This window comes from Peromyscus maniculatus, chromosome 8 (genome assembly GCF_049852395.1).
Source record: "Peromyscus maniculatus bairdii isolate BWxNUB_F1_BW_parent chromosome 8, HU_Pman_BW_mat_3.1, whole genome shotgun sequence".
Classification (NCBI taxonomy): Eukaryota; Metazoa; Chordata; class Mammalia; order Rodentia; family Cricetidae; genus Peromyscus; species Peromyscus maniculatus.
In genome coordinates, this window is record NC_134859.1 from 27,606,433 (window position 1) to 27,631,424 (window position 24,992).

Sequence of the window (24,992 nt, forward strand, 5' to 3'; positions counted from 1 at the left end):
GTATGGGTTCTGGGAACTGAGCCCTGATTCTGTGCAGGAACAAGTGCTCTTAACTACTGAGCCCTTGCTCCAGTCCCTGTTTCTTTTCTCTGGAGGAACTGTCCTAATCCACTATGACCCCATTTTAACTTAAGTTCACCTGGGAGGAGTCTGTGTCCCAGTAAGGTTACATTCTGAAGTTCTAGGTCGACATGAATCTAAAGGAGACCCCGTTGACCCCTGCATAGGGAGGAGCCGCTATTTTAAGTCAGCCTTCAGGAGATCCTGATGCATGTGGTCAACTCTCTGTCATTTGAGAGACTCAGGGGATGAGTGAGCAGGGGAGACTAGTCCCAACTCGGAAGTAATGGTGGGAGTTCGTTTCCTATCAATCCCCAGTGGGCTTCACTAAGGTGCCTAGGAGAAGCCCTAAAAGGAATCTGAAGATGAGCGACAGGAGCTAGGAGTATCAGTGAGGTGCTTCAGGGCCCTCAGCAGAATAGCAGTGCTGACTGGGCACGTGCAGACCTTGGTTCACTCCCCAGCAGGGAGAGAGAGGTGGGGAGGAGGAGGGAGAGACAGAGAAGGGGGTGAGCCTGGCTGTTAAAGGGAGGGGAGGGGGAGGGAGGGAGGGGGAGAGGAAGAGAAAGAGCAGGAGGTGGTGGAGGAGGGACCCAGAGAAGAGATCTCCAAGACTGGATCAATTAGAAAGCCAGCCGTGAAGCAGGGTCACATTGGTCTGACCCCAGATAAGAGGGCATAGGAGGATGAGGAGTCTCCTCCATCCTGGAGGTATGAGGGCTGTGCTCATATCAGGAAGCCGGCTGACTTGAAGACCTTGGGGATGTGATGAAGGAGACCCTGAATGTTATCCGTGGGGGTGTTTGGGGAGGGGACTCAGGGGTCTGAGTGGGATGGCAGACCAGTGAGGGGCGAACAGGCATGTGTGGTGTGTGGTCGCTGTCCTGGCTGTAGCCGGGCCTGGTACTGAGTGTTGCTTAGAGGGCCAGCGACTGTGGCTCTCAGGAATGAGGAGATAGGGGGAACTGACCCGTCTGCCATTTGCTGAGGAGTCCAGGGGGGCAGTGACAGATGTCACAGGCATGACTTCTCACCCTGCTGGAAGGAAGTCGGGCCCAACTTCCGCAGAAGGGGATGTTACCAGCACTGTTGGCTTTGGGAGAATGTTGAAACTGTCTGTCTCCTCAGGCTGTGGAGAAGCAGTAGGCTGAGAGGAGGAGGGGAGGCTGGGGCCTCGCTCAGAGGCCTTTGAAAAGTCCCTCCCCCTCCCTCTCCTTGCGTTTTCTTTTGAGATTTGCAAGTCTCCACTTCCTGTGGGTCACTAGTTGCACATGGTGTTTCCTCACCTCTTGCTTTATGATAAACACGTAGGCTTCCAAGTGTTGTGTTTAAATCTGTCTGTATGAATGTCCACAGTAGAACTCCGTATTTATCAGAAGACGATGCAAAATTGTTTATCATACTGAGAAATTCCAAACACACATGAAATCCCGGGAGAGGTGTAGAAGGTTGGGGAGCTGGATTTCAGTGAGCAACAAGAAAGGTGCTGTCTTTCCTTGCCTTAAGGCGGCATGTCTCATAGTCTAGCAAGCTGTAACACACAGGGCTTCCGTGGGGGAGGCAGGTCAGTGTTTACAGAGGACTGGAAGCCACCAGGATTGTGAGGTATAAAGTGCTATGTAGGAGATGGGGTACAGCTGTGTGTTTAATCCTGATGCTACCTTTGGTAGGCACCGAACCCTTGGCTGCCTGGGGCTTCCTCATACCAGCTTCTACTGCTGGGCCAAGACATCTCTCAGTCTCTGCTAGTATCATGGCCACAGGGAAATTCGTACCCAGGCAATTTAGCAGGTGGAAGCTGCAGTTCTTAATCTCAGCCAGCTTTTTTATAAATCTCTGGGTTTAAAGGACTCATCAGATTATGAAGCACTGTGCCAGGGGTTTTCGCCTCCAGGGTCCCGCCTTGAGGACGCTCTGGAGTTTCCCTTTCCCACACGCTGCTTATCAGCCAACCACCCTAAAGCTCTGTTTCGGTCCAGGCTTTCTGGAATGTTGTCACTCTGCCCCTCCAAAAAAGAGGTGGTGGTATTCTGTGGCAAAATAAATTTAATGTTCGGTTCCCCCAAATTATATAAAGATTCTTCACCATACACATGTTTCAGGGACTGTGCTGATAGGTACTTTAGGAGTGAGCAGTGTGGTGTGTGTTGTTTCCGGAGCTGGCCTATGGAAGTCTTTTCTTTAGGAAGCATGTCACAGGACTGATTGCCTTCAGGGAACACACATTGGGAAACATTGCCTTTGATGGGTCTGGTAGGGAGATAATGTATTGGTTTGTTTCCCCCCCCCCCCCTCCGGAGCTGAGGACTGAACCCAGGGCCTTGTGCTTGCTAGGCAAGCACTCTACCACTGAGCTAAATCCCCAACCCCTGTATTGTTCTTTTTAAAGTTTAAAAAAAAAAAAAAAGAACAAAAAAATGAAATTTCTCTAATATTAATAAATTCTTCATAAACTTTATTAAAACTAAAAACATCACAAAATATATCTAGGTACATAAAAAATATGGGTTGGTTTCATTATGATATTTTCATGCATGTCAGTCATTGTACTTTGCTCATACTTATACTTCTTCTTGAGGCTCACAAGGCTCTGTGAAAGCACCTGTCCTATCTACACTTAAGAAAAATGCTTCCTCTTTCTCTGGACTCCAGTTCACCCGGTTTCTCCCCACTGGTCTTCATTCGTGTTACAGTTGCCCCCTGAGATGAGCGCCGAGATTGCCCTCGCCTATGTAGTTCTACTAGTGTGTGCCGTTCTCAAAAACAGGAGCTTCGGGCAGCTGTTGAGCATCTCTTTTGTATCAGGTATTGGGGTCACAAGCTGAATTGACATGAGCCTCGTCCCCACCCCCATGCTGCTAACAGTCTGTCAGGGAGGGGCAGTGAGAGTGAGTGAGTGAGTGAGTGAGTGAGTGAGTGAATGAGTGAATGAGTGAGTGAGTGAGCCCGTGGACATGAATGGATGAAAAGTCAGAGATGCTTAGGGAGTGACTGACAGAAACTTGACAGGGAAATGACGTTTAAGCCGCCGCCTGAAGGAAAGAATGCAGACCAGGACACCAGGGGTGAAAATTAGGGGTGTCCCAATAGAGGAAGCTAGTGGTAACTGGTCGGACTTCAGAGTGCACTGACCTTCAGATGCCAAGGTTTCAGGGGGTCATTGCCCTCCGTGGCTGAGCAGCTCCAGGGCTGGCTCTGGCTCCCGTCTTGTGCCCCTGCACTTGGGGCTGGCCCTGCACAGTAGTCAGCCCTTCTAAGTCCAACACAGACATGGAAGAGTTTGCTACTGTACCAGGGTCGGTGCCACGGTGCAGGAGGGATGGCGGAAGGGATGGGGCACATGTCTGCGATCTTTGTAGACCTGGCCAGGCATCCCCACTGCCTGTATATGTAGCTCAGCATGGGGACTTTGTGCAGGTTATGATTGATGTATCCTTGTTTCCCTGAACTCTTCCTGGGGGTGGGGGGTAACGCTCTTTCTACTGGAGGACTCCCAGGTTGGTTTAAATATATATTGCATTTATTTTTCACTTGCTTTGTGTATGCACTTGTGTTTGTGCGCGCGCGCGTGCATCCTGTGTGGAAGACAAAGGACAATTTTCAGGGTTTGGTTCTCATCTTTCACAACGTGGGTCCCGAGGATCATCAGGCATGGTGGCAAGCACCTTTTCCTTCTGAGCTAGCTAGCTCCCTGGCCCCAGGAGCAGTGGTTCTAAAAAAAATCAAACCTGACGTGACATCACCACTTCCGCTTCCCCCTGAATGGCTGGCTCTTTCTGTCTCAGAAGTGCTGCCCCTGTGTCACAGAAAGGGGGAGTCCCTCTGTGGGCAGTGACACCCCCACATTGGTTACCAAGAGAAGGATGCAAGATAGCTAAGAGTGCCTGAGGGAAAAGGAGAGCATAAAAGGCCAAAGACATTCCATTCATTTATTCACACATGCCTTCACTAATTCAATAGGTATTCATTCGTCCTTGCTGTGTGGTAGGTAACACTCTGTTTAGAAATACCTGTCGGTTGTGAGAAACTCCTGGGATGCGGTCATATGGGACAGAGGTTGGGGACAGTCTCTCTAAAGAACATTGGGACAACAGATGGCCAAAGAAAGAGGAGCAGTCCACATTTCTAAAATCAGGGCTCACAGTACATTGCCATGAAATACTTTGCAGCCATTGAAAATGGTTCTGAGGGGGAAACAGGAAGCTGTGTGTGATCCTGGTTCTGAAAGTTGTCTAAATAAAACCCTAGAGAATCCGTTGTCTTTTATTCTGAATCCCTCTGAATCATAAAGGAGCTGGTGGTGGTCCCACACCTTTAATCCCAGAGACAGGTGGATCTCTTGAGTTCCAGGACAGCCAGGGCTACACAGAGAAACCCTGTGTGTGTGGTGGAGGGCACAGGGGTGGAAAGAAGTCATGACAGATCATTTGGGTATTTTAGTGAAAAGCTGGAAAGATGAGTCAGTGGTTAAGAATACTTGATGCACTTGCAAAGGACCCAGGTTTAATGCCCAGTGATCACACTGGGTGGCTTACAACTGCCTCTAACTCCAGTTCCAGTTCCAGGGCGTCTGATGCCCTCTTCTGGCCTCTAAGAGCACTGCACATACATGATGCACATAAACTCATGGAGGCACACACCCACATACACAAAAAGACAAATAAATCTTAAAATTCATCAGTGAACACAAAACTTAACAGAAATTCCTCAGTAGTAGGCAACTACTGAGGAAGACATTGGCATGCCATATGCATTTTAGGGGGGTGCGATTGGATGTTTACCAAGTGTGGCCGCTTCACAGTTGAAGAGCTGATTAAGGGGGAGGGGAGAACATTTGAGTTTGGCCTCAATACAGTAGTGACCTAGCCCTCTCCATACCTCTCCGTTTCTTCTAGCTACAAATCCAGTAATTGAATTATAAAATTACATATTGATTTTTTTTTTAATTCAGACAGTGTTGAAAAGCTTGAAAACAAAAACCATTCACTATTTCAGGCCATTTCATTACCTGCCCAAGATAACCACTGTAAACATTTTGGTGTGTATCTTAATAAAAAAAATATATATTTTAAGTCAATTATTAAAAAACAAACAAAAACTGGCTATGATAACAAAGCAGGTTTTTGTAAGGTACATTTCCCTGAGTTGTGGCCATCTGTCCCTGGCCTCCATCTGCTCATCTCTACATGCACCTGGGACAGAAGGCGTTCCTGCCTGGCTCAGGTGATAAGGGGCCAACATCTGGGGAGTGGGGATCGTCTGGGAGTGCCTTCCATCCATCTGTCCCTGTTGTCACCCTGCTCCTGCAACCTTGCTGCTGGCTATACAGAGAGGAAGGTCACCCTGCCTGGCTGCGTTCCTGCAGCCCACCCTGCCAAGCTGGTGGTTGCTGCCTGCCAAGCGCCTGCCTGATCTTGAGAGAGCTTTGCAAGCCGCCCTGGGCATGCTGCTCCTTTGTCCCTGAAATCCAGGCCACTCGCCAGCAAGGCCTGCTTCCTGTACTCAAGCTGCTGCAGCCTGAGAAGGCTTAGGTCAAGAGTGCTTGGGGAATGAAGAATGCAGGTCCTGAGGGCAAAGCCGTGTAATGAGTGCCTCTCCCCTGCTAATTGGGTTAGCAGCATAATCAGCTGGACTTCCAAACTCAACAGGGCGAGCCTGCTGCAAGCCCTCCACCGCTTTTCCTACGCCAAAGTAGCAGCGCCCTTCTCTGGGGGAACAGGAAGAAACTCAGGCTCAGCATGACTAATTCCATTTGGGTTGGGGGCCCTGCAGAGCAAGCTAATAGACAGCTGTCCTTTTCTCCAGAGGCTCCCTTGGCCCCAGCTGTCCACACACCCCAAGGTAGAAAACTTTGTTCCGTGTGTGTTAAGCAAAGCAAGTTCCTTTGAGAGTCCTCTAGCCTTCCACCAGGCTCCAGGCCTCAGATAAACCCCGCTTATCTGGAGTTTGATTACTCAGCTCCAGGGAAGGGCCATTCTCCATTCTCACTTGGATGGCTGGTGTGTGCCAAATACGTTAAATTTATAGCAACATGACCCCGTATTTCTCAGACAAGGTCGCTGAAAGTCGGAATTCTGTACCCAAGGTTAGTAAACGGTAGAACTAGCTTCCCGGCTGGAGCTGCTTCCACACATCTTTTGGCGTGAGGAAGGACGACCATTCTCTTTCTCTCAACATACGTTTTCAGCACTTGCTTGTGCATCAGCCATTGAATTGGGCGTGGGGCAAACTGTATATATATAGCACCTGGCCTTGGCTGTCTGGAATCTGCTGTTGAGTGGGAAGACACATAAATAAGCAGAATTTGAGCCATGAAGAACAAACATTGGGAATGTAGGTCAGTGGGTAATGGGCTTGCCTAGCCTACCAGATCCTTAGCATCACATCAACCAGTTTTGTGGTTGTACACGCTTGTGATCTGCCATCCCAGCGCTTGGGAGGTGGAAGCAGGAGGATCAGAAGTCCAAGATTACTTCTGGCCACATAGTAGTGAGTTAAGGCCCGTGTGAGCTACATAAAACCACCGCTCCAATGGGGCGGGGGGGGGGGGGGGGGGGAGGGAGGGGGGCAGGGATAAACTGCATGTGAGGAGAGGAAGAAAGGAGAACCTCACTTGGAACAATAGAAGTCAGGCAGGCCTCTCAGGAAATGACATTTAAGTTTTTGAGGGTCAGGATGAAGTAGGAAAAACATCTCCAAGAGCTAGCTGTGGCTGCCAGGGTCTTGTCAGCCAGTGTCTAGTCTTTTCTAGAAAGCCTTCCTCTTCCCTGCTCCTTGGCATGCACTGTGTACCTTCCTTCAAGTTTCCTCTTCCAGAAGCTGCTCAAGGCAAAAGAGCCTTTCCCCAGGAATCTGTATGAGGACAGATAGGGTGCTCCATGGAGCTCTCTTTTCTCACTTGACTTGGGGGGGGGGGGGGCAGAGATGGGGAAGGTTCGCTTCCTTGAGAAGCCGGGACTTCTTCTATCTGATTGTGTTTTGTGTTTTGTGGCTGAACTGCCCTGATGAGGGTAGCACGGCGCCCGGGCAAAGGTCATTTGGCAAAGGCTAATATGGCAGCTGCAGCTTGCCAGACACCAATGGCCTGAATTTAGAGCCGGGTGCTTAGAGGGAATCCCCAGGCTGCCTGCCTGCAGGGTTGTGGGGTCTGTTGGAGGTCGGGAGGGATGCTGGGGAAGATGCAGCCCTACACAACGGCTGCCACTGCCTGCCTTGAGCCCAGTACTGGGCTGGTGCAGAGATTTTATGGAAGACGCCTCAGACCAGGTAGATTTCGTAGATCATATCCTACCTACCTTCCCCGTCTGCTTTATCTAGGGTTTTCAAGACAGGGTTTCTCGGTGTAACCTTGGCTGTCCTGGAACTCGCTCATGTAGACCAGGTTAGCCTCAAACTCACAGAAATCCACCTGGCTCTGCCTCCCGAGTGCTGGGATTTAAGGAGTGCACCACCACCGATCGCCCGGCCTGCCTGGCTCTTTTAACCACTAGATGTTACCTCTGCTTTACAGATACTCTGCAGCTTGAGCAACCTTCCCTTGCTGCATCTTCTGAGGCAGATTCTTAGACTTCTTTCAAGACTTGTCTCTCTAGCTGGGTAGTGCACACATTGGTCATTCCAGCGCTCAGGAGGCAGAGACAGGGGGAGCAAACATTCCAGACCAGACCAATCTACATAGTGAGTTCCAGCCTAGCAAAACCAAAGAAAAACTTCTGTTTCCTTTTCTGATGTCCCCTGACAACTACTAGACTCCGAGCTGTACTTTGAATATGCTTTCCTTCTTCCATCCCTCAACAGTTATTGGGCATCCAGCTGTTGTATTTACACTAAGGTACTGGGGTTTGGAATCTGCCCTAAAGGAGTTAGAACTCCTGAGGTAGCACATGAATCCACCAAACAATGTAGACAAAAAGCATGCAACATCAGCAGGCTGTTTCCTTAAATTTAAGCTGGGAGTAAAATGTCTTTATGACTTCAAAAATAAAATGTTCATCTGCTCATGGTGGCTCACACTTGTAATCCCAGAAGCTAGTGGCCTAAGGTGGAGTTTGAAGTCAGCCTGGGCCAATTTAGCAAGTTTGAGGCCAGCTTGGACTACATTGTAAGAGACTGCCTCAAAAAATAAAAATAAAACCATGCATAGTGACTCAGACCTGTAATTCCTGCACCCGGGAGGTGGATATGGTAGGAGATCAAGGTCATCCTGGGTTGTGCAGTGAATTTGAAGCCGTCTTGGGCTACCCAAGACCTTGTCTCAAAAAACAAACAAGCCATTTACGGGGTAACACAGAGCCGTCAGAATTATGAACTCAAAGCAGCTGCCAGTACCTGCGCTGGGTCTGCACAAGAATGGGCCTGTCAGCCAGGCAGGATGGAGGAGAGGTTCAGAGAGCCGTATCCCTTTCTCCCGAATTTGCTACTGTTGCTAAACTCCCTCCCTGGTGGAAGAAGTTGGTCTATCTCTTCCCCTGAGGTCTCAGCCAGAGTCCGTCCTGGGGGAACCAAATGAGTTTGTCTTCCTTACAGAGGATAGGAGTTGCTTAGAGGGGTGTGAATGCTCCTCTCCGCTCCCAAAAAAGCCACACCTGGGAAGCCTTGACCCAGCAGAGGTGAGAGCTTCCTTCACCAAGACTCCCGGGCCTGTATACTCTAGCCCCTCCCAGAAGCCATGTGCAGTTTAGACAGGGTTGTATGCAAGAGTGGTAGAGAATGGCTAGATCCTCAGGTGAGGGGCTTGTGACCGGAAGTGGCTATAAACAGTCAACACGACCAGCTGGGATAATCCTTTGCAAGAGGGTACAGGTGAAGGCTCCAAGATAGTGGGCACTTGGCTGCTGATGCATTGGAGAAGGGGGGAAGTCATTGCGCTCAGTTGTGTACCCACTGGTGACCCCACCAGGCTCTTACAGAGAGTTCCAATCTCACACAGTGCTCACACAGATGGCCCCGGTTAAACTAAATGAGACACACATACACAGCAATATACAATGTTACACACAGGAAAATGTAAGAATGAAACCCATTATTTTGAAAGTCTTCTGGCCTCTGGTTCTCTTGCTAGTTCAGCAAAGCCTTGGGATTAAGGGATTTTTTTTAAAAACTAGGTTTCTTCCCACATGAACTAAGAGACAGGAAGGAATGTATCTAGGCTCTGTGCACCTTCTACAAGCAAAGCTCTAGAGCTGTAGAGAGAGCTGATGCTGACCTCTTGACCTCTGAGGACAAGCCAGAAGAGAAGAAAGGTTTGGGAGATCTGAACCCAAGCTTCTGCCGGACCGGCCTCCCTCCCTGTAGGGAGTATGGTTGTCCTGCAGCTTCAGTTTTCACGGTGGTGCCGCCATGTTTTCATTTCTCATAGGTCTGTACCAAGGACTGGAGTTGCCGGCTCCTGTGGTGACTGGGTGCAATAGGAGGATCTGCCATGTGCTTCCCACAGTAGGGGTCCTATGAGACTTCCCCAGTACCCGTAATCAAGACTTCCGATTTGCCCACATCCTCACCAACACTTGTTTATTTTAAACTTGTGCTTTTTGGTGTTGGGTTTGTTTTGTTCATTTGTTTGTTTGTTTGATTTTGTTGTTGTTTTGTTTTGTTTTTTCGAGACAGGGTTTCTCTGTGTAGCTTTGGAGCATTTCTTGGAACTCACTCTGTAGCTCAGGGTGGCCTCGAACTCACGGAAATCCACCTGGCTCTGCCTCCTGAGTGCTGGGATTAAAGGCATGCGCCGCTGCTGCCACTGCCGCAGCCACCGCCACCACCTGGCTCATTGTTTTTTAAGTAATACTCATCCCCAAGGAATGTGAAGTATTATGTGGTTTTATTTGTATTTCCCTAATGACTAGCAATGTTCAGAGTCTTTTCATTTGCTTACTAGCCATTTTTAATCTTCTTTAGAGAAATGCCTTTTCCATACCTTGCCTATTTTTATGTTATTTTTAAGATTTGTTTTTATTTTGTATTTGTGTGTGTGGTGTGTATGCATATAGGTAGGTGCCTACAGAGGCCAGAAGAAGGTGTCAGATCCCCTGGAGCTGAATTTACATGGGTGGCTGGAATCAAACTCAGGTTCTCTGGGAAAAGAGCAAACCCTTTTAATTGCTTAGCTGTCTCTCCAGCATGAAAGTTTAATTTTAAAATCCACCTTGTATTTCTTCTTCTCTGCTGCCTCAGCTTTTGGAATCACATTTAAATAACCATTGCTTTGTCTAAAGTCATATGCATCTACTCCTTTTCCCTTTAAGAGTTTTTTAGTTTCAAATCCTACAGTTAGGTTTGAATCTGCCTTACTGAATTCAGCTGTATCCCTGGAGCCTAAAATAATGCCTAGTATGCAGAAGGTTCGTGATACTTACTGAGTGAAATGAGTGAGTTCATATCTCTAGCAAATGAATGAACAGACACTCCTTTCTAGTCTTAGTCTGCAGCTGGTTGAGTAAAGGGTTAGAGGAGCATGTGCTGGGTCCAGTAGTGAGGCCTTCCTTACCTAGCATATGCTTGGCTCTGGGTTTGATCCTCAGCACTGTTTGAGAGGTGGGCTGACATAGAATGGGGGTACCAGTTTGCTTAATGTTACTAGTAAGTCCCCATGATTCCTTGTCTGCCAATTTCCTTCCTGTTTTCCTTCAGTTTCTTCTTTTTTTTTTTTTTTTTTTTTTTTTGGTTTTTCGAGACAGGGTTTCTCTGTGTAGCTTTGCGCCTTTCCTGGGACTCACTTGGTAGCCCAGGTTGGCCTCGAACTCACAGAGATCCGCCTGGCTCTGCCTCCCGAGTGCTGGGATTAAAGGCGTGTGCCACCACCGCCCGGCTTCAGTTTCTTTTCTCTTCTGTTTCCCTAGTTGACAGGATACCCATAAGATTTGTATGTGTTGGGCAGGCTTTTGGGAGCACGGTGACCGTGGTGTGACGCCTTGCGCAGCCTTGGTGCAGTGGGAAGGGGCTCAGCAGTTAAAAGCACTTTCACCTCTTTCAGAGAACCCAGGTTCAGTTCCCAGCAGCTCACAAGAATCTAATCCAGGGGGTCTGATGCCCTCTTCTGGCCTCCTAGAGCACCAGGAATGTATGCACACACACACACACACACACACACACACACACACACACACACACACACACGTACATGTAGGCAAATACTCATACACATAAAATAAAAATAATTTTAAAAAGAAGGTTTGATGGCTTACATCTGAAATCCAGTGTTTGGGAAGCTGAGACAGTGGCTTGACTTCAAGACAGGCCGTGTTGTATAGTACGTTCTAGCTATCCTGAGCCGTAGAGTGAGACCCTGTCTCAAAAATAAAAACGCTTTCTTGATTTAATATTTCTTTCCCTGTTTTTTCTTGTGTTCAGCAGATAAATTCAGAAAACATGGCAGTGTAGAAATTACAAAGTAGATGATACCATGAGAGAGGAGAATGATAGTATTCAGAGCCTGTAGTGAGAAACTGTGTAAGGGTGGAGACAGAAGGCAAAATGTCCACCATGAGTGGTCACAGTGGACAGGACTTGCTAGTTCCTTGAACTAGTCTTTCAAATCTATTTGTTTGTTTACTGAGGCATGTCCTTGCTGTTGCCTTGGCTATCTAGAACTCACAGTGTAGAACAGGCTGGCCCCAAACTTTCAGCCATCCTCCTGCCTCTGCCTCCTGGGTACTGGGATTACAGTCATGTCCAACAGCACCATTTAGTTTAGTCTTGTTTTTATTTTTTTTTTCCCCAAACCACTCACAATCCTATACACAGAGGGAATTATCAGAGAACCCAGAGAGGTTTCTGTGTGCTAGACATCCAGCACATATTCTCATTAAACCTCGGCTACTGAAGAAGAAAAAAGGGAAAGAAGTGACTTGGCTACTCGTTAGAATCATAATTTGGATGTGGGTCTCTGCCTGGAAGACACCATTCTTTCGTGGCTTTAAGTATTGGCACAGCACCTTTCTCCTCTGTCATCATGATGGGACTCGTGGGCCTGTGCTTAGGGAGGGTGGATGGGAACTGGTCTAGAGTTTCTAGAACAGAAGCACCACCACCTGAGATTTGAAACAAATGAGCGGGACATAGAGGGAATCGCTGCCCACCCCTGCCAATCCACAGGCAGGCCCTGGGTCTCAGTGTCCTTGACCCTTTTCTGTTCACTTTCCTCCAGGAACTGAAGCTGCCTACCTTCCGCGCCCACTCCCCGCTCCTGAAGAGCCGTCGGTTCTTTGTAGACATTCTGACCCTGCTGAGCAGACACTGCCATCTGTGCCCCTCAGCCCGGCACCTGGCCATCTACCTGCTGGACCACTTCATGGACCAATACAACATCACCACCTCCAAGCAGCTGTATACTGTGGCCGTCTCCTGCCTCCTGCTGGCAAGTAAGTAGAAACTTACCTGTGGCCAGCTGGGTTGCTGCTAAACCACTACTTATTTCCATACACTTTCCATGGCCTCCGTGTTCATCCTTTGCTGGATGGGAACTGTCTTAATAACTGCCAATATTTTTTGCACCTATAATATACCAGAGAAACTAATAAGTGTAGGTGGGGTTTTCTGTCCTGCCAGCCAGCTTCCAAATACCCACACAGAGACTTAGGAATTATAAATGCTCAGCCAATAGCGTAGACTTGTTACTAACTAGCTCTTACAACTTAAATTAACCCATATTTCTTATCTGTGTTCTACCATGTGGCGGTACCTTTTTCAGCACAGCATGTTCATCTCCTGCTTCCTCTGCATCTGACTGGTGACTCTGCCCCCTTCTTCCCAGCATTCTCTCAGTCTGGCTCTCCTGCCTAACCTCTTTCTGCCTAGCTCTTGGCCATTTGGCTCTCTATTAAACCAATGAGAGCAAAACACCTTCACAGTATACAAAAGGATTGTTCCCACAGCAAATCAGGATATTCACAGTTGGATCTTGATGAATCTACATAGTGGTTTTAGAAGACAGTCTTGGTAACTGGTGTGAGCAAGGCGCAGAGAAGCTTAGAAACTTGTTTTGGGTTGCCCAGCTAGTGTATAACAGACAGTATTTGAGACCATAGCTGCTTGATGCCAGGCCTGTGTCCTTGACCTCGTGTCTCCTGCTTCTTTCCATGAGGACTCTGCATGGGCCCTAGCACTCTATGTTTAGAGGTGTCTAGAGGTAGAACTGCTTGATTTGGATCCATGATGTAGCCACCAGGCCTGAGCACATTCCTTGTAGGGCCTACACCTTCCAAAGAGGCCTCACTGAAAACAGTCCATCTCTAGCCATCGGTCCTTCTTAGTGAGGATTGCTCTATCACTGTACTGTAGCTTGGGTGAGCTCCTGACCACAGAGGTCTGCTATGTCATCTTGCTACTTAAAAATCGCTCTAGGATAGATAGACCAAGAGTCTCAGTAATAATGGCCAGATCTCAGGCTCTTTCTCCTCTGGATTCATGTCTTCTTTCCTCATCACTCCCTAGATGGCAGGCACACTGGTGAAGCTCTGTCCCATCACAGACCTCTTCCTTCATTGCTTCTTGCTGCATTTGTGAACTTGGGCTGCCCACCCCTATTGGAAACCTCCCCCTGTTGCATGAATCCTAAATGGCCTTGTAATAAAAACCTGGAGCCAGATAGCAAGGTGAAAGGTCAGAGAAGCAGAGCAAGCCACAGCCACCACCTCTTACCTCACCAGCTCCACAGCCTGAAAGAGCTAAAGTTCCTGTCTCCTCCCACCTTATATTCCTTTCTCTGCCCAGCCATATTACTTCCTTTTTCAACCTTCCTAGTGCTGGGATTAAAGACATGCCACCACTGCCTGGCTCTGTTTCTCTTTTAGACTGCATTAATCTCATGTAGTCCACTGTGGCCTTGAACTCACAGAAATCCAGGCGGATCTCTGCCTCTGCCTCACAAGTGCTAGGATTAAAGGTGTGTGCCACCACTGCCTGATCTCTGTGGCTAAGTCTGTGGCTGGCTCTGTCCTCTGATCTTCAGGCAAGCTTTATTTCCTATATTACAAACAATATATCACCATGTTTCCCCTTTTTTTTGTCTAAAATAATAAGAGGTTATAACTAATATAAGAAAAACTATATACAGTAAATACAATAACTACATATAATATATAGTCAAGAACTACATTAACAATGTCCAGTCCATAAACATTTGACAAATTGAGAGAAAATACTCCATTATTTATCCTATTTTGGTGAGTCCAAAATGTTGTACCTAATTCATTTTCTATTCTAACTTGTATTACCAACCCAAAACTATCTTTTGATGTCTTTCAAACTTATACACTTTACAACTCTTTAGTGAGTTTCTTTTCTGAATTTGTTAACTAGGAAAACTATAACTATCAACTCCATCAGAGACCCGAGAAGGAAATAATATTAACTGAATAAGCAGGAAGTACAAGCAATCGACTTCCAAAAAATGTGAGAAATGACAGAAACAGCTGGCTGCCTGGATAGTCACCCAAGGTTCCTCTGCAATGTTGGTACATTCATCTTTGGCTTACAGGCCTAACATATCTGACAGACTTTTCTGTGAAGCAGGATATTCTGAAGGGCTGTCCTATCTTGTCTTGGAAAGGTTCAGCAGTCCTTTCTTTTATGTCCTACTTGTTCATTTGGACAGCATACTGTTAGCAGTTGAGGCAAGGGCATTTTCTTGCCCAGTGGCTATCTTTTGCCACAAAGAACTCCATATGGAGTTTTTTTTGATGCCCATCATCTTCTCTGAAGTAGATTGGTGCTGCCAGGAGCAGACATGTCTCATAGTCATTTTAAAAAACAAACAAACAAACAAACAAACAAACAAAAACCTGTGTTATTAAAACATCTTTTTTTTTTTTTTTTTTTTTTGTGGTTTTTCCAGACAGGGTTTCTCTGTGTAGCTTTGCGCCTTTCCTAGAACTCACTCTGTAGCCCAGGCTGGCCTCGAACTCACAGAGATCCGCCTGCCTCTGCCTCCCAAGTGCTGGGATTACAGGTGTGTACCACCACCGCCCGGCTTATTAAAACATCTTAAATGCTATATTTTGCAGATCTGTGAAGTGTTTGAAGATGACCTGTCTATCTAAAATATATCTGTTTGACCTTGAAAACATACCTATTATGACAACAGGATCTTGCTATGTAACCCTAGTGAGTCTGGAAGACCCTATATAGATCAGACTGCCCCCAAACTTTGAGATCCTCCCCAGTGTTGGGATTATAGGCATATGCCACACTGCCTGGCAGGAGAGTGGCTTTCAAATTTCCCAGACTCTGTCTTATTTTCCCCTAGGACCTCCACCCTATTGTAAATTGTCTCTAATCTGGACCAGCTAGAATGTGCAAATTATCAGTGGGAGCTAATTTTGCTCAGAGCCCAGCCTTTTGTAGCATCTTATCATCGCAGGAAGAGATGCAGAGGCCTGTGAGACGTCTCCATCAGAGAAGGGCAACACAGGCATCATGTTTCGGGCACACCATGGCCTTTGGCCTGCTGCTCCTGTGATCTGTGGACTGCATCGAGGCCTGCTGGGGACAGGAGACTTAGATTTCCTTGGGGCCATGGAGTTCTCCCCCAGCGTCTGTCTGGGGAGCCTGGATGTAAGGCTCACACTGGAGACTTCATTGTGCTGCTGTTGCCATGGTGGAGGAAGAGGGCCTTCCAGATGGAGAGGCAGACGCCACCCCACTTTCCCCCCTCCCCACATGTTGATGGGCCTCAGCCAGCCTGGGGAGGCAGAAATGGAGTTTTCAGAACACCTGCCATATGTTCCAGGGCTCAGGGAAAGAAAAGTTCCTGTGACAGCCTGAAATCCTATTCACCCCTCCCCTCTTTCCTGGACTCACTGTCAGCCACAGGGGTAGGTAGGGTGGGTCACCTTGCTTAGGGGAGCTTGGAGTTCTGCTGATTCAGTGTCAAATTACTCTGAGATAAGAAAACCTGGCCTCCCTGTCCCCACCTGTGAATTCAAAGGGTTTTGCTTTTTTTTTTTTTTTTTTTAAAGATTGTGTGTGTGTGTGTGTGTGTGTGTGTACATGAGTACAGGTGTCCATGGAGGTTAGAGGATTGGATCTCCTTGACACCTGTGTTGCAGGTGATTGTAAGCTACCGAATGTGGCCAAACTGCTGGAGTCTTTTGCAAGAGCAAACACACTCTTAACCACTGAGCCATCTTTCCAGCCCCAGGTCCTCAGGGTTTTATGTGTAGGTGTATATGTGTGGTGTGTGTGTGTGTGTGTGTGCAGCTGTATATGGAGGCCAGAGCTTGACTTCAGGTGTCTTCCTCAGCTGATTTCTAGTTTATTTCTTGAGATGGCGTCTCTCACCAAACCAGGAGCTTGCCAATTTGACTAGGCTGGCTGACCAGCAAGCCCCAGGGATCCTCTTGTTCCCACCTCCACAGCACTGGTTTACAGGCACATGCAGCCACGTGCAGCATTGTACAAGGGTGCCAGGAATCCAACCTTGGTACTCTTTACTGGCAGAGTCATCTCCCCAACTCCAAAATCCGAGGTTTATAAAGCTGTTTCCAGATTAGGGCTTTTGCATAGATGGAACTTCTCTTCCTGCCTAGGGTCCTGAGGCTCTCATGAAAGAAGTAGAACTTTAGGTGATCAGGCAGCCAACTTATGGCAAAGTGGCCCCTTAGTCTCCATCACTAATTTGTCTTCTATCTCCACACAGGATAGGCTCATAATATAAATATGATACGGGGTTTGGGTAGAGTTTGGTGGTGGAGAATTTGCCTAGCATGTGCAAAGCCCTAGTGTCTACGCCCAGCAAAAAGACAACAAATCCAAAACAATAAACATCATGGTGACACACATCTTTAATCCCAGCACTGGGGATGTAGAGGCAGAGGCAGGCGGATCTCTGTGAGTTCAAGGCCAGCTTGATCTACAGAGTGAGTTCTAAGTCCAGCACCCTTAGTTTTCGAACCTCAGACGTTAATGTAGACAAAGCACTCCACAAAGTTGCCCTCTGACCTTATACTATGGCTTGCATACTTATATACACATCATGAACACACCTGTGTACCCATATACAATAATATTTTTTAATTATATATACAAACTGTTGCTTTCCCCTGTACTCAGCGTCTGTATCCACAAATCGGTTTTTATTCTTCCTGACCTAGATGAGCATGGTGTGTCTTCCTAATTGGAGGGAAGAGAGAAACCATTCTCATTTCCTAGCAGGAAGACAAGCCATGGGTTAGCGTACCCTCGTAAACCCCCAGTAAACACGGAGCCAGGGGCCCCTCACCAGTCTTCTCAATTCTTTGCCCTCTTCCGTCTCAGTCCACGGGCTCTGTCCGCACAGACCTCTGTTGCCTTCCGTGGTCACTTCCAGACCCCACACCCTCCCGGGGAAAACAGTGCTCACTGCTGAGTGGTTTCCTGTGGGCTGGAAGCCCACCCATCCGGCCCCTAGCTGACCACTGAAAAGCCATGGAAGGTGGGGGTAGTGGGATGATGGTCCTTCTGCCTCTGAGTGTCAAGTTCTGATGCGGGGTGTGTGTGTGTGTGTGTGTGTGTGTGTGTGTGTGTGTGTGTGTGTGTGGCTTTCACATATCCCCACTCTCTACTGTGCATGTGGAGGTCAGAAGACAGTTCATACAAGGATCAGTTTTCACCTTCCATCCTGAGTCCTAGTCCTGGGCATCAAACTCAGGTCTTTGTGCTTGGCAGCAAGTGCCTTTACCCTCTGAGCCAGCTCATCAGCCCCAGACCATAAACAGGTTTTAAACAGGTGAGACTGAGTTCTTCCATGGCCTTCACGTCAGCCCCTAACCCCTCCCCAGGAGAAGAGTGGGAGGCAGTCATGTGATCTCTCTGTCAGGAAAGGACCCCTGTCTGGATGGCGGTCCTCTCTCAGCCAGGGTCCCTCAGCCTAGACTGAGTCTGTCACTGGTAGCTTAACCTGCACAGGGGCTCATCTCCCCAGTACAGGTCTTTAAAATTAGAAATGCTTTATCAGTTAGAAATGATATCCAAAGAATAAAATAAAATCATTGTCCACCTGACTGGACAGAGGAAACCTCTAGAAGGCTTCTGTGTCTTCCTACAAATTGAGCTGGTATATTTTTGTGGAAATATCCTATGTCTGTATTGACATACAGTCGGCCGATCCTCATTATTTGTTGATTCTGGCGATCATGAATTTGTCTAACAACACCACCCACCCACCCCTCCACCCCCGGTGCTGGGGAATTGCACACAGGACCTTGTGTATGCTAGACAAACACTACTGCTGAGCTACACTCCCAGCCCTTCATTAAAAAAATAATAATAATAAGCAAAAATCAATGCTGTTGCCTCCACCCGTGCCCACGGACAGAGCAGTAGAAGCTGTTAACTGCCCTGTATGTGCATTCCCAGCTGAGATGGAAAGGGGCCGCGCTCTGCCTTGTGTCATCCCTCCTGTCGTGAACAAGAATTCTTCTGGATTCCCGGTTAGGGCTGGGTTTCCTCACGCTCCTGAGTTTTTATTGATGGCTCTGCTGTCTCAGGTGCCCCACACCTAGTCCTGCAAGGCTATTGTCCTGTTTCCTATGCTCAGGAGAGCTGTGTTGTGCCTCTCCAGGAAGGCACATGTGTTTGTTACCTTGTCAGGCGTTAGCTGTGCTTTTTGTTAATGAGTCATCCATACAGCGTGTTCAGTGGAAACAATTCAAAGTTATATAAGCTATGTATTGACTGACCGGTGGAATGTGGTTGTCAGAGGTTCATGGGAACTCCTCACCCCATGTCTTCCCCCTAAAGGCAGTGGTTCCATGTTCAGGGTGACTTTATAGAACGTGACCATCACAAAGAACAAAACCCATCAGGATAGGGGGCCCGAGAGCAGGTGAAAGCACTTTGTAAAAAGCCCCATGACCTGAGTTTGGGTCCCAGGACCCACATAAGGGTGGATGGATTTCACAAAGTTGCCTTCTGACCTCCACATGCATGTGTGGTACATGTGCCCACACAATAATAAATAAATAAATAAATAAATAAATAAATAAATAAATAAATAAATAAATAATAAATTCATGTGCCCACACAATAATGAATGAATGAATGAATGAATGAAGTGTATCTAAATGGGTTCTTACACGAAGCGCTTTCTTCAGTCTGTCGGGGATGGTCTTTGTCCTTTGTTGTCTACGATCCCCCATTTTATCAGCAGCATTTATTTAATGATCTCTGCATTGATGGAACTTCCGGTTGGCACCCACTTTCCCCCCTGCTCTTTACAGCCAGATGGCCACTGTCTTGTTCCCTGCGTCACTGCATACTTACATGAGTCTGTAAGAGGAAGTCCTCTCCCACAAGGACTTGGCCATAGGGCAAGTGAGGGGCTGGAGACATAGCGTCATGGTACAGTGTTTGCCTACCATGGGTGAGGCTCCAGGTTCAAACTCCAGCACTGCCAACACACACACACACACACACACACACAATGTATATGCATGTTTAAGATATTGGCAGGGGATAGAGTGGTGGCTCAGTTGTTAAGACAACTTGCTGCCCTTGCAGAAGACCTGGGTTTGGTTCCCAGTGATGACCCGATCACAATTTCTATAACTCTAGTTCTAGGGGACCTGATGCCTTATTCTGGCACTGCACACACATGGTATACTTACATGCATGTAGGCAAACACTCATACCCATAAAATACAAATCCTTAAAAAATATATTGGCAACTGGGCAGTAGTGGTGCACACCTTTAATCCCAGCACTTCGGAGGCAGAGGCAGGCGGATCTCTGAGTTCAAGGCCAGTTTGGTCTACAGAGTTCTAGGACAGCCAAAGCTACAGAGAAATTCTGTCTCAAAAAACAAGTGTGTGTGTGTGTGTGTGTGTGTGTGTGTGTGTGTGTGTGTGTGTGTGTGTGTGTAAGAGTTTGAACTGAACTAAGAGCCAGGTCTAGGTGATCTTTTTGATTGTTGTTTTGAGGAATTTTTTTTTTCTGTTGAACAGGCTAGCTTGGAACTTGTTATTTATTCCAGGCTGGCTTCAAACTCTCCATCCCCCTGCTTCATCCTCCCAAGTGGTACATATAAGCATGTACCACTCCCCTCAATACATTCTCCACCTAAGCAATACATTGTCAGACCTGAGTGGTGTGTCTGCCTGTCCCTGGCTCTCACCAGGGTGCCCTGGCGGCTGGCCCTCTGTGGGTGCATTTCCATTTTGCACATGTTCCTGGCTCTGTCTGTGATGTTCAGAGAAGGAAGAGAAAGATACCAGTTACTTTTAAGGCTCCTTAAAGCAGAAATCAATAGCCGTGTCTCTTCAGGCAGAAACCAGTGAAGGCTGATGCCTGCCAGGCTCCTGCTTAAGGGTCTCGGGAGATTACAGGAAAAGCCTGGCTTTCTCCCAGGAAATCACCTTCACACAACCCCAGCATCCCTCTCACTGAGCATCTCCCCCCCAGCTTTGATCACTCAAACTGTTGCCTCTGCCGAGCTGCCGCCCCGGCAACAGAGTGGGAGGGGGCCACCCTTTGGAGATCTTGCTGAAGATTTCAGAAACTTGAAAGCAGTCTTAATCCCTTGTGGTGGGCAGGGAAGAACTAAGCCTGAGGAGACTGAGCACAACAGCCCCCCCCCCCCCCCAGCTAAGAATCCTTAAGATGCCTCCAAGGCTCTCGCTGATGCAGGCATTAGAAGCAAAGGGGTGATCTTTTTCAAGGGTTCTGGCAAGATGTCAGAGTTCTTACCAGAGTCAAACCCAAGTCCGAAAGGAAACAGACCCTGAAAATACAGGGAATAACTTACTATTTCCTCATAACTCTTGGAAAAGCGACCAGGAGGAACACTCTCCTTTGTCCTGCCGTGGGGATTATTTGTGAAAGGTTCAGCGCTTTAGGGAGTGGATCACAAGGGGGGGTCTTCTATCTTTCCCTTCACCCGTGTCGCCCAAGGCTGCTACAGCATCCGCAGCGCCTCTTCTCAGCGGTGGCATTTGGGTGGTGGCCACACAGCCTGGAAGGGGTGGCCTCTCTGCTGAGAGCTGCGCAGAGCAGACCCCAGCACCAGCTCAAACACGATAGCCCAGTAGGCAGGGGACATGGTGATTTTTCCATTTCCTGTTCCCATCTCTGCGGGCTGGCAGGCCTGGAGCTGTTTCAGGGGAGGGATTTTGTGTGAGGGCTGCCTGTCAGACAGCTGACTGGGCCTGAAGCTCTTAAATTGTACAAAATGCCTTAGCAGGTTAAGAGCCCAGGCTTGTTTGTCTGGGAACTGGGCTTCTGAGAATCTGTAGCTCCTGCTCACCCAGGAGTTTTAGATTTCAACTGATTGAATACGCAGTGTTCAGTAGCTCCCACCGCACACAGGTGTTACCCACACACTCACACACACTCCATTCTGTGAGGAATGACGTGGACTCTAGAGAAGTGATACTGAACGGAGGTGATGTTCACAGCATCCCTGGATAAAGACTAGTCACCCCGAACCTGTGTACCTGCTTGATAGGGAGTGGTCCGTGAAACAAACTAAGCCAATCTTCAAGTTGTTCATCGTCTGAAAAACTCTCCTAAAGATGCAGGCTTAGGCCTGCAATACCAACAGATCTTGGGACCCATGCTAAGAGCAAGCCCTTCTAAGAGAACAATGTGCCCTTGCTGCTAAGGGAATAAGCAGCGTGCATTGTGAGCAGGGAGAATACTGGAGTCAGGGACCCCCTCTCTGCGCCATGCTACCTAGGGCTGGTAGGAGCTAGGCTCAGCTACAGAGTCCCTCTCTGGTGAATATTTGTATCTTTTTTTTTTTTTTTTTTTTTTTTTTTTGGTTTTTCGAGACAGGGTTTCTCTGCGTAGCTTTGCGCCGTTCCTGGAGCTCACTTGGTAGCCCAGGCTGGCCTCGAACTCACAGAGATCCGCCTGGCTCTGCCTCCCGAGTGCTGGGATTAAAGGCGTGCGCCACCACCGCCCGGCGAATATTTGTATCTTTTAAAATGTCTTTTTGGATTTCATTATTTTATGTGTATGGGTTTTTTGTTGTTGTTGTTGTTGTTTTTACCTGCATGAATATCTGTGTACCATGTGAGGCTGGCTGTGTGCGTGGAGGCTAAAAGAGAGCATCAAGGTCCTGGAGAGATGACTCCATGATAAAAAGCACTTGTTCTTAGAGAGGACCCAGGTGTGACTCCCAGCACCCACAGGGTGTCTCACAGCCATCTGTAACTCTAGTTCTGGGGGATCTGACACCATCTTTTGATCTCCTCAGGCACCAGGCACACACATGGTACACATACATACATACATGCAGACAAAACACTCAAAAAATAAAATAAATAAATAAATCTTTAAAAAATATTAAGAACTAGAGTTGCAGGTAGCTGTAAGCCACAAACCATGTCAGTGCTGGGAATTGAACCCAGGTCAATTGAACCCAGCCAGTGCTCTTAGCTGCTGAGGCATCTCTCAGCCCCAAATATTGGCATCTTGACCATATTGTGCACCTTATTAATGCCAAGACTTACACCCATTCTCCTGTTGTTTTATTTTGATGGCTTGGGATAGAACCCAGGACCTCCAGATGCTACACATTCAATGTATGGCTAAACCACTCCCTCCCCTGTACCCCATTTTCCTATTTCCTGCAACATCCTGAAAGACTAGCCCAGGAGGCCTTGTTTATTATACCCTGTACTCTCTAGGAAAACCATGTTGGGGGTTTTCTAGATCAGGGCCCTGACATGACTTTCTGGGATGCTCAGGTAAAGGTTTCATTAGCCTCAGGGGTGAACCTTGGTCACATCAGCTTACCTTTCGTCAGACCCTTTCCATCACCACCTAGCTAATATGATTGGTTGTTTTGGCCTGTATTTAAAAGCATTTCATGAAGCCGGGCAGTGGTGGTACACGCCTTTAATCCCAGCACTCTTGAGGCAGAGCCAGGTGGGTCTCTGTGAGTTTGAGGCCAGCCTGGGCTATAGAGTGAGTTCTAGGACAGGCACCAAAACTACACAGAGAAACCCTGTTTCAGAAAAAAAAAAAAAAAAAAAAAAAAAAAAAAAAAGGCATTTCATTCTCAGGGGAAATGTGCTGGCCTGGCGGTGAGATGAGAACTTACTGCTGTGTGTGTGTTTGTTCTGTCAGCATAGAGTTTTAAGACTGACTTTGGGGAGCGTCTACTGCCTTTCCCCTTTCACGTCTTAATTTTAATTACAAGCATTTTGATGTCTAGACAGGAAAAGTCTCCTCTTTGTCACCAGCACGATGGGGTTTCTGGGACTCTTCTAGGAAAATCTGATGTCTCCTGACTTGTGGGCACTTGTGAAAGCAGGTTCATGCCAGGAGAGTCCTGGCCTCAGCAGTCTCACGTTCTGGAACCTTCTCTGGCAGTTTTATTCTGCCACTTCTGGAGTCTAGCTTCCCTTCAGGAGTGCCTTGCCTTCTGAGGAGTTAAAGATGGTTTGCCTCTGTGGGAGAGTGGTCTTGGTTTCTTGTGGAAATTTAGAAGACAAGAAAAAAAAAATAGAAGCGTCTTATTGCTTCACTACATTGTTCCCATCATCAGAAGGTGTAGGTGGTGGGTTAACCTTCTGTGAGAGATGGAATTGCTAATGTTTATGGAGTTTCTGTGCTATGTGAAGTTTTTCCTTTTTATACATTTTGACTCATTTAATTCCCAAAACAAACCCTGAGGAGGTAAGTGTTATATTCCCTACAAAACAGAGGTGGAAACCAAGGCTCAAGGACTAGATAACTTGTATAAAAAGGACACACCTAGGTTAGTGGGAAGGGGGACCAGGTAAATGTCTTGGAACGGCTTGGTGGGGCTTGGCCCACAGCAGCAGCCTTTGCCTTCAACCCGATGGACAACCCCTGTGCTTGGCAGTACCAAGAATACCCAGGTCAGCAGACAGGTTGTGCAAGCTCCTGAGTCCTCTGCTTTCTAAGCCACAGACCCACACTGACTGCATCGGCCCTCAGGACTGTCCCCGTGTCTGGGAGTGGCTCCCCTCCTAACCTCCAGCAGTGGACCGGTTGCCCCTCCTGTTCCTTCTTTCTGCTCCCAGCAGATGTTGGAACAAAGGATCCAGGGCCTCTGGTGTCTGCACCTTTGGCCCTGCCGATAGAAAGCCTTGCTGTTGATAATAGAACCCCATAGGTGCAGTCCAGAGGCAGTGCCCACAAGTGGGAACGGACAGTAACTACTCAGCAGCTACTAACGGAGCGTCATTCACGCTGGGACTCGGTTCTTCCACACAAAGCACTTACCCAAAACCCTGTGCCAGCTGTGCACGTGACAAATGGGCTCCTGTCCTAAAATCCTCGATTTCAGTCAGTGGAATTATTTGGGTCACTTATAAAGTAGGGCACAATGGAGCCAGGGATTGGCTGAAGCTGCCGGGTGAAGTCATCGCTCCTATTTCTGCAGCCTGAGGCAGCGACGTCCCGGCGGTGAGAAGGGAAACCTGTGTGTGACCCAGCTGGCTAGATGCCACCACAAACCCTGAGAGGCATTTCCACAATTTCCTCTTGAAGAAAACAGCCAGTCACAGTCTCACCTTAGGCTCTTCCCCGAACGGGACTGAGGAATTGATTCAGGCCATCGGAAATGTGCTCCTTCTCATTCCTCCACCCATCCGTCCTTCCTCCCGTAGGTCCATTCATGCATTATTTATCCAGCCTGCTGTATGCACTCACTGGAGACAGCCGTCATCGTCATTGTCGTTGACAGAGTGGCTTTGCTTTTAAGAGAGATGGGGGAAGGAAGGGAGTTTTCTCTTTGCTCCTAAGGGAGGAGGAGGCCCAGCCATACAGGGGTCCCAAAGCCACCTTCCTGCCAGATATGCCCAAGGCTCCAAAGCCCAAGGTCGGCTGGTAATGAGAGTTTGTTCCTCCAGGACATCCCTAACCTCAGCATCTTTACAGATGCCAGAGATATTGTACCCAGCTGCAGCAGGACCATAGGAACAGTGGGGTTGGGTGCTGCCTGGTCCCCAAGCCCTGTGGCTCTCCCGGCTCCCTTTCTTTCCCAG

General features: G+C 47.9%; 1 protein-coding gene across 1 annotated transcript in view; it reads left to right on the forward strand.

Moving 5' to 3' along the window:
- Ccnjl (cyclin J like) overlaps positions 1-24,992 on the forward strand; it is a 63,528-nt gene that overhangs the window by 14,542 nt on the left and 23,994 nt on the right. The window contains exon 3 of the mRNA XM_006971610.4: positions 12,203-12,416. Within this exon, the coding sequence (XP_006971672.1) occupies positions 12,203-12,416 (214 nt within the window). The remainder of the gene's footprint in view (positions 1-12,202; positions 12,417-24,992) is intronic.